The sequence below is a fragment of the Ictidomys tridecemlineatus genome, chromosome 10 (assembly GCF_052094955.1).
Source record: "Ictidomys tridecemlineatus isolate mIctTri1 chromosome 10, mIctTri1.hap1, whole genome shotgun sequence".
Lineage (NCBI taxonomy): Eukaryota > Metazoa > Chordata > Mammalia > Rodentia > Sciuridae > Ictidomys > Ictidomys tridecemlineatus.
The window spans coordinates 7,578,183-7,590,489 of record NC_135486.1 but is presented as its reverse complement, the minus strand read 5'-3'; the positions used below and the strand labels follow the sequence as shown (position 1 = coordinate 7,590,489).

The 12,307-nt window shown below is 36.0% G+C and overlaps 1 protein-coding gene across 8 annotated transcripts in view; it reads right to left on the bottom strand.

Moving 5' to 3' along the window:
• Dars2 (aspartyl-tRNA synthetase 2, mitochondrial) overlaps window positions 1-12,307 on the bottom strand; it is a 24,066-nt gene extending 11,759 nt beyond the window's left edge. For 7 of the 8 annotated variants that reach the window (XR_013426363.1, XR_005730536.2, XR_013426364.1 and 4 more), the window contains exons 1-11: window positions 12,174-12,307; window positions 11,442-11,541; window positions 9,841-9,907; window positions 7,914-8,015; window positions 7,450-7,545; window positions 5,713-5,836; window positions 4,948-4,994; window positions 3,731-3,837; window positions 2,577-2,646; window positions 1,568-1,747; window positions 309-416 (exon numbers count right to left, since the gene is read on the bottom strand). Coding sequence is in view for 4 of the 8 variants with exons in the window: in XM_005319789.4 (XP_005319846.1) it covers window positions 309-416; window positions 1,568-1,747; window positions 2,577-2,646; window positions 3,731-3,837; window positions 4,948-4,994; window positions 5,713-5,836; window positions 7,450-7,545; window positions 7,914-8,015; window positions 9,841-9,907; window positions 11,442-11,541; window positions 12,174-12,300 (1,128 nt within the window). In the remaining 4 variants the exon portion in view is untranslated. The remainder of the gene's footprint in view (window positions 1-308; window positions 417-1,567; window positions 1,748-2,576; window positions 2,647-3,730; window positions 3,838-4,947; window positions 4,995-5,712; window positions 5,837-7,449; window positions 7,546-7,913; window positions 8,016-9,840; window positions 9,908-11,441; window positions 11,542-12,173) is intronic. The other variant, XM_078022335.1, reaches the window with a different exon arrangement.

The following is a 12,307-nucleotide window of genomic DNA, read 5'->3' as shown; positions in this document are numbered from 1 at the left end:
AAATCCTATCCAGCATTTATGCTTACAAAGTATTGCCAATGAAATTATCCCAAATGAAGTACAATATCAGTGTATAGCAGTGTTTAAAAGAAAGGAAAAAAAGAGGGTGGCCAAGATCTTGAATATAAACTCACATTCTTAAGGTTTATTGTTCTCTACTTAGAGTTTTAGGGACACTGCTAGATTTTGAAAAGTACATATTTTTATTTAAAGAGAATACTTCTTCCTCAAGTTTAAATGTACCAGTGTTAAACATATTTACTTCCAAAACATACACTACAGAAAAAACAGAACTATGCTTCACTTACTGCTCCTTCACGGACACACATGGCTTTGACAGCTCCTTGGGGCTTACTAAGTGCATCTTGAAGAAATCTGACCTCTGTGTGTCTGAACACATTACTGATATCGACAATCTGGTGAAAGGGCAACAAAGAGAGATAATTAAACATGAACTCATTTTTATCTCAAAAAATATTTTACAAATAAGATTTCAAAGAAGGGAATAGATCTTGATAAGTTAATATTTACGTTCAAAGAGGGCTAAGCACTATGCTCATGGATTGAGCATCATAACTTGTATTTTACAAATATTTATTTCATCCATACAAGAGTACTAGGCTGACAGTCTATCCCCATTTCATAAATGAGTAAACTGGGACACAGAAAAGAAAGTAAGTTGTCTAAGATGACAAAGCTAGTAAATGGCCAGGATGTAACCCAAGCAGTTGGACTTAAGACCCATTATTCCATATCACAAATGAAGATATGAGTATTTAAGTTGGTAGCTATATGTACAGTTATAACTTTGTATGCATCCTATTTTTAAAAAATATTTCTTAAGATGGACACAATATATTTGCTTTATTTTATTTATTTTTATGTGGTGTTGAGGATCAAACCCAGTGGCTCACATGTACGAGGCAAGTACTCTACCACTGAGCTATAACCCCATCATTATATTTTTTTCATTCTAAAAACTGAGCACAGATTTTATTGACTAGGCAGAATTCAATTTCTAAGAAATTTTTGTGAGAGCTGAGGTTCAGAAATATCAGCAGCATTACAAAGTTCAAGGGCTACTTGCTTTCTCAGAGCAAATAATGGAAAGCCTGGTAATGAAACTGCTCTATATAAATTCTACTCTTGTCCTTTCATACACATAGATATTAATAATCTGAATAAATGTCTTCAAGTGTTTGAGTTTTTTATTGACCAAGGAAAATGAAGAACTCTGGATCATTTGCCTTCCAAGTACCATGATGGCTTGAAATAGAAAGCATACTTTTTTTTCTTTCAAGTTACTATTCATGTCCCTATAATCAATAACTGGTAAGTACTGTAATAAAGACTTTATAGCAAGTATCTTGCTCTTGGAAATGGATCTTGGAACACATTAGATAGAAAAAAAGCAATTTAATGCTAACATGTTATTCTTTTTTGCTGTAGTTCTGTAACAAGGTAACAAAAATATATCTAACAGTGTGTAACACAAGTTTCATTAAAATGGTTTAAGAGACTGTGGAACTATTTGAGAGCAGGATTCTGGAAAAGTGTGGAGAAATACCTTCATGCCAAAGCGAGTGTCAGGTTTATCAGTTCCGTAGGTGGCCAATGCCTCAGCAAAGGTCATGGAAGGAAAAGGAACTACCAAAGGGTCTTTGTCACTGGGCCAGGAATACTGGAGCAGACCCTCAATTAAACTCTGGATCCCAGTCTGGTCTACAAAAGACATTTCTATGTCAATCTGAAACCAAAATAACACAAGGACACTAACTTGGAATAGTCACACACACACTATATGTATATATACATTTCTCTGCTTTCAGTTTACCACAGGATTCTATACCAAAAACACTTACAATATATAGAGAGTGTAAATATTATTACATATCTTCTTTAGGTCAGGCACTATGCTATTGCCTTGTATTAACTTGCTTAGTTCCCACAACCATCTCATGGCTTAAGGCTCAGAAAAGCTGGGTAATTTGCCTGTGTACCACCATGAAGAAGTTATGAAACTACATGTGATCCCAGGTTTGTCCAACTCCATAGCGTATGATTTTTTTTACACTTAATCATACTTATTAATATGCTATCATACAGAAATAAAATCATAATGGCTTTGATAAGTCCACAGATAAACAAATTAAATATCAATATACAGAATTACAAATTTTTTTAAAAAATTTATTTTTTAGTTGTAGTTGAACAAAATACCTTTATTTTATTTATTTATTTTTATGTGGTGCTGAGGATCAAACCCAGGGCCTCACAGGTGCTAGGTGAGAGCTCTACTCCTGAGCTACATCCCCAGCCCTAGAATTATAAGATTTTATTATACAAGAAATTTGCTTTAAGGACTTTCAAGTCAGGAACAATCAAACATTGATGACAACTCTGGCATTCCTCAGCTGATGACCATGTTCCTCATGAAAAGGACACATGAAATAGACCAAAAATTGGATAATGAGAGCCTCAACTGTAGGTGAATTTAACTACATATGTGCAGGGTAATACTTAATGAGAAGTTAGGTATATAAAGTTACTTCCCTGGTGTTCATGTAACTTTGTACCTGAGTAAACTCGGGCTGCCTGTCTGGTCTTGAACCTTCATCTCGATAACATCGGGCAACCTGAAAGTATCTACAAGTGAAACAAAGCACTAACTGAGTCATGGGTTTAAGAACACACAAACTTATCAGGAGGCAGATTGTGAAATAATAATGAATACCTCAAAGACATAAGAAACTTTTTTAAAAAAATGATACTTTTATTGGATACACAGCTGACCCAAGAGAAGTTACTACTCTATATTTTGTTTCTAAAATATTCTCTGGCCCCTTAGGACAGTGGTAATTAGAGTGTCATGTAAACCATTGGATGCTTTTTTTCCTAGTCAGTGCTTCTCAGCATTTTACTTTTTTGCTCTAGCCAGACTGAGGTACTTCTGCTGTAGGAACACACTGTAGTTTGCTGTTCTATGCCATTGCATGTTCATCCCCACCCCTGCTGAAATGCAGCTCTCTGAGGGTGTGACTCAGGATGCTTTCAATGTAATTTCAAACCTCTTCATACTTAGTTTGTAAAGTTCTTTTTTATGCTTTGTGACAGGGCCTCACTGTTGCTCAGGCTGGTCTCAAGCTTATGGGCTCAAGTCATCTTCTGTCTCCCAAGTAGCTGTGACTACAGACTCACTCCACTGGACCTGGGTCACAGTTTTCAAATTTTCATGCATTTATATTTTGGTTTATTTTACAGTTGGTTTTATTCATTGTTCTATTCTGCTTTGCTCATCTTATTAACTCATGACAACAAAACCTTCTTTTTAACCTCGTCACATCTATCAGCATAGACCTTTGTACGTGGTAGATACCAAATAAACTTTTTTTCCCTTCAGTACTGGGGATTGAACCTAGGGGTGCTCTACCATTGAGCTACATCCCCAGTCCTTTTTATTTCTTATTTTGAAATAGGATCTTGCTAAGTCGCTGAGGCTGGCCTGGAACTTGTGATTCTCCTGCCTTAGCTTTCATCACTGGGCCTAGCAATAAATTTTTACTAAATGAGGACTACTATGAAGTTTTCAGGGTATTTTATTAAGTATTCTTTGAATTCCTATAAATTTTATAACCTTAAGAGGCCAGGCAATTTTTTTTTAAATTTTTTCCCTTTCTTTCATTTCTCCCTTTTCATTTTTTTGACAACTTTTATAGCATAAAAAACTCACCTGTCTAAACCACCAACCATCAGAAGCTGCTTAAACTGTTGAGGACTCTGAGGGAGAGAATAAAACTTTCCAGGTTCCCGGGATGGTACTAGAAACTCTTTGGCACCCTTTTAAAGACAGATAGGGAAAGGAGAGACATTATTAAAAAAAATAAACCCAAGGTATAACTAACTGATGGAAGTGTATACTTCAGCTCATCAATGAAATTAACTAAAGAGCAATGTTCCCCAGTGAACTTAGGTGCTGTGTCAAGGTCCTTTGAAACGATGCTGATTTGGACACTGTGGCTAGAGACAAATGAGGTCAGGGGATGTGGGACCAGCAAGCTTCTGAGGATCTCATCTGTGTGTCTGCTGTCTCAGCACCAATGCAGACAGTGGGTGCTGAGCAACAGAGAAGTGCTTCTGACTAAGATGGGGGTGGAGAGGAGCTTGGAATATGATATACATTTCAGGAGAGTTGCTCCCAGCACAGAGAAGAGATGGTAAAGGGGGCGGTTAAACACACACACACACATACACACACACACTCTTACACACTTAGAAATGCACGCTTAGAAATGTCTGTTTGGTTTAAAAAAAATTTTTTTTTTTTTTGTACTGGGGATTGAACCCTGGGACAGTCTACCACTGAGCTACATCCCAGCCCTTTATTTTATTTCATTTTGAGACTATATCTTGCTAAGTGGCTGAGGCTGACCTTAAACTTGTGATCTTCCTGCTTCAGCCTTCCAAGTCACTGGGATTATAGGCATGTGCCACCATGACTGGCTGAAATGTCAGTACTTTTTTTTTTTTGTAGTTGTAGATGGACAGAATACCTTTATTTTATTTGTTCATTTTTATGTAGTGCTAAGGATTGAACCCAGTGCCTCACATGTGCTAGGCAAGCACTATGCCACTGAGCTACACCCCCAATCCCAGCCTCAAAATGTCAGTTCTTAATAAACAAGAGTTTTGTTTTTAAGGAACCAATTCATTAATGATTTACATCTATGAATTGCAAGGAAAAGAAATCTCCATGAAATAAAAGGTTCTGACTCAAATTACTGACTCAATTTTCTCAATTCTTAAGACAGTCTAGTTAAGTGACCATCCTGTGGTAGTGAGTAAAATGAAATAAAAATAAAAGTGGACCAAGTAAATACAAAAGCAAAGTGGTCCAGTTTTACAACTAATAAGACATTATTAAGAGAATGATTTCAGGAATATACATACCCCTGGGGTTCTCTTAAACAGTGTTGGGGTTTCTATATCCACAAACCCTAAAAAGAAAGAAATATCAGAATTTAGTAGATAGGAATTTGTCAAATATGATGTCTATACTACAGTCCAACAAATGAAAGGCTCTCCTTTAATTAATAACTTGGGCTGAAGTAAGCTGCCAACCCTAGTTTTATTTTTTATAAGTCCAAGAAGTAATCTGAAGCTTTTCAAAAGATTCTGTTCTTTTATAAAGCTGATACTTTTGATATAAAATAATCCTAAATACTTGATGGATTCTTATTTACTAAATTATTCTGGTATTCAAAACGTTCTAAGCATAGGGACAATAACACAAATAGTGCAGTTTTTCCCCAGAACTAATCAAGGTATCTAGTTAAATTCACAAGCCATTTCCAAATTTCCAGCAAATGATGAATAAGTAAACAATATATAAACAAAACGTTAAGAAAACTTCTGCTGTAGAAACAACCAAAGGGCTGTCCTGCCTTCAATAACAATGGGAAATGCTAGGTTAAACAATGTAACAGGTATTACTACCTTCAAAAGGAAGTATATGTGACCCAGTGAGCACCTAGTGACTAAACTATGCTCTAGGACAAACACCTGTAAAATAAATTTTCTTCAAAAACTACACATGGCGTCAGGTCCAAATTTCTCCCAATACCTGACCTATGACGGAAGGAGAGGATAAAATAAAACTGAATACAACCTAAGAGATGCTAAAAAGCCCCAAAGGATATTCAGGCTTTCCCTTACCATGGAGATTACAAAGGTACTCCCGCATTTTCATGACCACCTGGGACCTCAGTCGAAGATTGTACTGCATTTGGAAACTACGAAGGTCTAAGTAGCGATACTGCAAACGAAGAGCTTCTGTTTTCTAAACAAATTTAAAGATTTTTATGTTTACTTTTTGAATTACAGGTGTTATCTTTAGCTCTGTCTTTAGCTTCCATCACCAGGAAGCCTACAGCTTGCTATCTGCACCATGTGTACAGCTGGCCAGTCTCAGCTCCTACAACTTTTAAGTTTGTTACTAATACAGATTTTACATTTCTTACTATTCATGAGTATTAACATCACCCTTCACTGATTGAAATTTACTTATTATATTAAACATTAATCCATTCATTAAAGTCCATAATTGACTAGTGAAAATTTTAAAGATCTTTTAAAAAAAATATCAATCAGCAGCGTGGTATATGCCAGTGGCTTGGGAGGCTGAGGCAGGAGGATTGCAAGTTCAAAGTCAGCCTCAGCTGTTTCAAAATTAAAAATAGAAAGGGCTGGGAGTATGGCTCGGTGGTTAAGTGCCCTTGGGGTTCCATCCCTGCTACAAAAACAAAACAAAATAAACACATCAAAAACTGCTGACTTAATTATTACCTGGAGGAGACCCTTGACTGTAAGGGTAAGGAATGTAAAGGGATGGCAGGTGGAGCCTCCTCTGCTATACTGGCAGAAATGGGTGAGGTGTGCTTATGTTCAAGGCTGAAAATCTGCATCCATCTTTGTGCTGAGTACTTTTTTTAAAGAAAGTCATTTCCCTCCAAAATAGCTCCTTTCTTAGATAATAGAAACAGAAATAGTAAGAAATACCTCTAAATTCACTTTCTAAATGCTTATCTTGAGAAATCTGTATATTTCTTTCTCACATTGAGGTCAACTCTGTAATTTCATTATTTTTTTTTCTGAGTATTGAGAACTTATAAATATAAGACTAAGTGGCTACAGAATTAATTTAAAAGTTCCTGAATAGATCACTTTAAAATGAGGTATATAGGACTGGATAGAGCACTGGCATGGCATATCAGGCCCTGGGTTTAATCCCCAGCACTCTAGTAAAAAAGCCTGTAGCAGTGACCCAGCTGAAAATCATCTGGGTGTACTTACCCAGTGCTATCTAGCTCCGGTGATCCCTCAAACTTTGGCAAAGAACATCTTAAATTAAATTACAGTAATTCTATTTACATATTTGGGCTTGGGAAGTCACTTTAACCACAATTTTATCACTCTTAGAGGCTTAAATGTAATAGGTGCAGGATTCCCCTACACCATTCAGTGATTTCCAAGATAGATATAAATTTTCTTACAAAACATTAAACATTTTGGAGCAACAAAGAACTTAAATATAACACCTCTAGTCTTAAAGATAGACCCATATTTCAACCTGTCTGAAAAAAGTCTAGGTGTTTACAGACTGCAACAGCTTAATGAACTGCCGCTATTTAAGAACAATTTGTTGGTAAGATGTTTAATTTTGTAGAAGGTAAATTTTTTCTTTAAAAAGCTCTGGAGGGCTGGGGATGTGGCTCAAGCGGTAGCACGCTCGCCTGGCATGCGTGTGGCCCTGGTTCGATCCTCCAGCACCACATACAAACAAAAGATGTTGTGTCTGCCAATAACTAATAAATAAATAAATATTAAAAAAAAAAAAAGCTCTGGAAATTCTGGTCATTAACATTCTCTTTTATTAATAACAGAAGTTAGTACCTTCACAAAGTCTTTAATTTCAAAGGGCAGTTTCTTGCAGGAATTCAAAAGCTCAGCTGTTTTAACTTTGATTTCAATCTCACCTGTTGGCATTTTCTTAAAGACAGAGAGAAAAGACCTATTTTAAAAACTGCTGATCAGGACATGTACATGATGCACATTTACAAAACACACAACTTTATTCACAGATGTAAAATGTGTAGGTCCTTATTAGAGTGTATAGTATATACGTCTGTGCATGGCTTTGATGTTCTTGTGCCTATCCATGGATGATACTTTGTCTTAGCATGCATATTTATATAGATGTATTTGTAATGAAGATGTTGAAATCTATAGGTTTAACGGTAGAACTTACTGAGCATTTAGTGCCTAACAGACAACAGGTATATGTTGCCTGAATGTGTATAAAGATATTGCCAATGCAAACAGGTAAAATTTACATAAACAGTTTCTAAACTACTAACTGGATTTTCCTGTCCTGGAGGTCGGGAAATGACTGTTCCGGACACTTGCACCACAGATTCCAGAGGGGCTTCACATAGAATCTTCTTTACAGAAGCAGCTGACTACAGAGGAGGAAAACAGTTCCAAGAAACAAATGAACTTACAGGTATCTGAAAGTTTATGGCTTAGAAAAATGTTAATATTCACAACTTACCTCCCATAATACTTCCCATAAGATGACTGTATTATAATACATTTGGCAAACTGCATCCTTATTTTGACTCCATGTAATATAGCAAGTAAAACTATCAGTTAAGAGTTTTAAAAACTTTCTCAAAGGAAAATAAGAACAACTATTAGTAATGCAAACACCTCCCTCATACTTTGAAGACAACTGTCTCCAGGGTTAGTCTAAGGGGCAGTTACGTCCAATAGTGATAATGGACTATACGGTAGCTATGCTCACCTCCAAGTCCTCGTTCTCCAAATAGTTCACCACTTCTATTTCACTTAGCTGAGTAAATCTTATTTTCCTTTGACATAGAAGCATTTGTAAAAATTACCACAACTAGGCACCCACAGTGCCCAATGGGCATGATGGCAGTTCTTTTATCTAATATGAATGATAAGTAATTAGATCAGGTGTTCCCTTCGCTGGGCTCAAAATGCAAAAGGTATAGAAAGATAGAAAAGATAAAAGTTTCCATCTTATCCATGTCTTCAAGGACCTCAGTTCCCCTCCCCAGAAGCACCCAATGTTAGCAGATTCATTTCACAATGCGTATAAACATGCACACAGTGAGCACACATTCCATCTCTTACCATAGTTCATCTGGATAACAGCACTGTACATGTTTGTCTATATCCTGATGCGGGTTTTTTTTGTTTGTTTTTTTCATTTAACAATATATCTTGGATTTTTTTCCCTATTAGTAAAGAGATTCATTCTTTTTCCATTCATTCTTTTTCTATATCTCACTGTAAAGATGCACATTATTTTTTAAACTAATATCTTATCGAGAACATTGTAGTTCCCATTTTTTCTATTAAAAATAATCCTGAAATGAATATCATTTTATGTATGACATTTTGCATCTGTGTCTAGATGTAAGATAACTGTAATTTTCCAGAAGTGAAATGAATGGTTCAAAGTATATATGTAATTATAATTTGATATTGCCAAATTGCTCTCCATACAGCTAGCGATGATATTGTACTCCTTCCAAGAATGTATGAGCACCTGCTTCGCCAAACACAGTGTGTTGTCAATCCAAAGTGTTAAAAACAATTCTGGGTAGTTTTAATTCACATTGCTCTACCTGTGAGTGAGGCTGGGTATACTTTCATTTGTCTGCATGCCATTTATATTTTCTGTAAATTTTCTTTCTTTTCTTGTGGTGCTGGGAATGAAGCTCAATGCCTTGTGCATGCTAGGCAAGTGCTCTACCACTGAGCTGCATCCCCAACCCACTGGTCTATTTTTTTTTAATTGATTTGTAGTACTCTTTAATTTTTATTTATTTTTTAGGTACTGGAGATCGAACTCAGAGACACTTAACCACTGAGCCATATCCCCAACCTTTTTTGTATTTTATTTAGAGATGGTCTCATTGAGTTGCTTAGTGCCTCCTTAAGTGGCTGAGGCTGGCTTTGAACTCTTGATCCTCCTGCCTCAGCCTCTCCAGCTGCTGGGTTTACAAGTGTGCACCACCGTGCCTGGCTCTAATAGCCTTTTAGCTATTAGAGAAGCCATTTTCTGTAACATGAGTTGCACACATTTTTTTTTTTTTTCCAGTTTGGCATGTTAATGTTGCTTATGGTAGTTTTTAGTTTTTATTAACAATAAGCCCCTGAATTTAAAATCTCAAACACACTTATATCAAACTACTTAGCTTTCTGTAGCCACAGCATCAAAGAAGCTTTTAACAGTAGGACACTTTCTATTACCTCATCCTGGGGAATGACAACTTGAACAAGACCGTGGCAATCTCTTAGGACTAGGAAGATGTTTTGCCTGATTAATGAAAAATAAAATGAACATTTTAGGATAAAATCTCTAAGCCCAAAGTTTAATCAGAGTAAACAAGTTCAATAACAAAACAAAAACCCTAAGCAATTTATCATGTTCCTTTTTTATGAATAACTATGTACTTTCATTAGCTATATTTATGCAATTATTGTCTACATTGCTTATTAATGAAAACAAGTCATTTTTTAAAATTTCAATTTAATTGGTCACTTATATAGCCCACTACTCTTCTATAGATAGTTTAATAATGAAAAAGCAGATTTAAAATTAAAAGAACTTGTGCTGGGGTTGTGGCTCAGTGGTACGGAGCTTGCCTTGCATGCGTGGGGGCACTGGGTTTGATCTTCAGTACCACACAAATAAATAAAATAAAGGTACTGTGTCCATCTACAACTAAAAATTTAAAAAAAAATTAAAAGAACTTTTCATTGGCTTAAGTCTGCATAAGATAATTTTATGAAACGTGGAAACTTTTTATAAGGTGCAATTCAGACATAATATGGTATTAGAAATCATTTTTGAAATATAGCAATGTTAAGGTTTTTTTCCTTCCTAAAAAGGTATATGATCTGAAATTTCCTAGAAGAGTTCCAACTACTAATTTAACAATTCTACAAATCACCAAAAAATTCCCCAAATTTCAACATTTTAACAATCTACACTCCTCATCCTGTCTTTAGTATCTGAAAGAGGTACAGATTTTGGGTTCAGGAAACAAAAATCACCAAATTTATGGGGTAAATATCCACCCACTTGGGACATACACTTTATAAAAAAAATATATTTTATTTTTATTTTTTTAGTTGTACGTGAACACAATACCTTTATTTTTATGTGATGCTGAAGATCGAACCCAATGCCTCATGCATGGTAGGCGAGCTCACTGAGTCACAACCCCAGGCCCTGGGACATATGCTTTTAAGGTCACACAGCCTATGTATTTTGAATCTGTTCACATATGGTCTGGAATACAGAGCTAAACAACAAAAAATAGGCTCTGATCTTAAGAAACCACTGTTGGTGCTTTTAGTTTTTTTTCCCTACCTAATATTAGGATGAAATAAGCTCTTTCCCCGTGCTATTGAAGCTTCCCAGCTGTTTCTAGGATGTGGGCCCATTTCTGGTTTACTGGTCATAGGAAGTCTTCCAATTTATTTAGCCCAGGGCTATTTTTAGTCCATTCCAGGACCAAGCTTCATTTTTATTCTCTTCTGGTACTTACTAAGACTGACACCATTTGGATCTTTCAAAACAAAGATGAGAAATAAGAATTCAGTGAATTTTGAGAGTCCTGCAGGGGTTACAGAAAGCTTTTTATTCTCATGAATACTTAAAACTTTAGTAAAGGTTTGAAATTGCTTTCGGGAAACAATTACCATACATTCAGGGGTTTCTTGGTGGTATTGGGAGATTTAACCCAGGGGTGCTCTACCACTGAGCTATACCTCAACCATTTTCTATTATGAGACAGGGTCTGCCACTGCTCCTTGGCCCACCATCCACTTATAACTCAATTTACCTTCGGTACTGAATCCATCCACACAAGGTAACTTCTTGGCCTAAGTGAGAAGAACGTAACTCTCCACATGTGTTGGTCCTGGCAACAAAGCTATTGAATTCTTGGAAAAAAAAATGTGTAAAAAGCAATATTAAAAATATATTACTTGCAGATTGCTTAAAAATATTCTCAATTCACAGATTCTTAAATATTTCAGGTAGAAATGTGTAAATTAGAGCATGTAGATTCATCCAGTATTAAATTTACCTGCCAATGTGTCAAAAGCCAAGTGAATAACTGTTTGAATGCAAATTTTTGCTTTGGGTTAGGAAACTTAGCTTTTTCTGGATCTAGCAGTTGCACTGACCTAAAATCCTAATTGCCCAATTCTAAATATTACACTTTTTTCCCGAAATGAAATATGATATTAGGAATTAAAGATGTTTGATGGTGCAGTAACGATATAGCTGTAGTATGAAACTAGTGTGTAATAGCCACTTGTACTCTGGAAAAATATCAAAAATGTGAAAGGTTCTTTTTGGCTTCCTACTTGTAGTATCAACCAAACAGAACAGACTACAATGCGGTTACCTTTCTAGGGTCGTTAAAAAACAAAAGCAACAACAACAAAAAACAATGAAAAAATGCATTATAAGGAATATAAAAAGGAAATGATCTACTTCTCCATTTCTCCATACATACAGCTATCAGGGGGGAAATGGCTGCAAAGAACAGGCTCTTCCCTGTTTTCACCTGGAATCCTCCTCTGTGAACTCAGCGCCAGACTTCGGGAGAAAGAACCCCAGGTTGGCTGGGCTGTCCTTCCGATGGGTCTGGATAAACCCCTGCACAGCTGACTTAACCAGGAGAGGAAGTACATGCTGAGA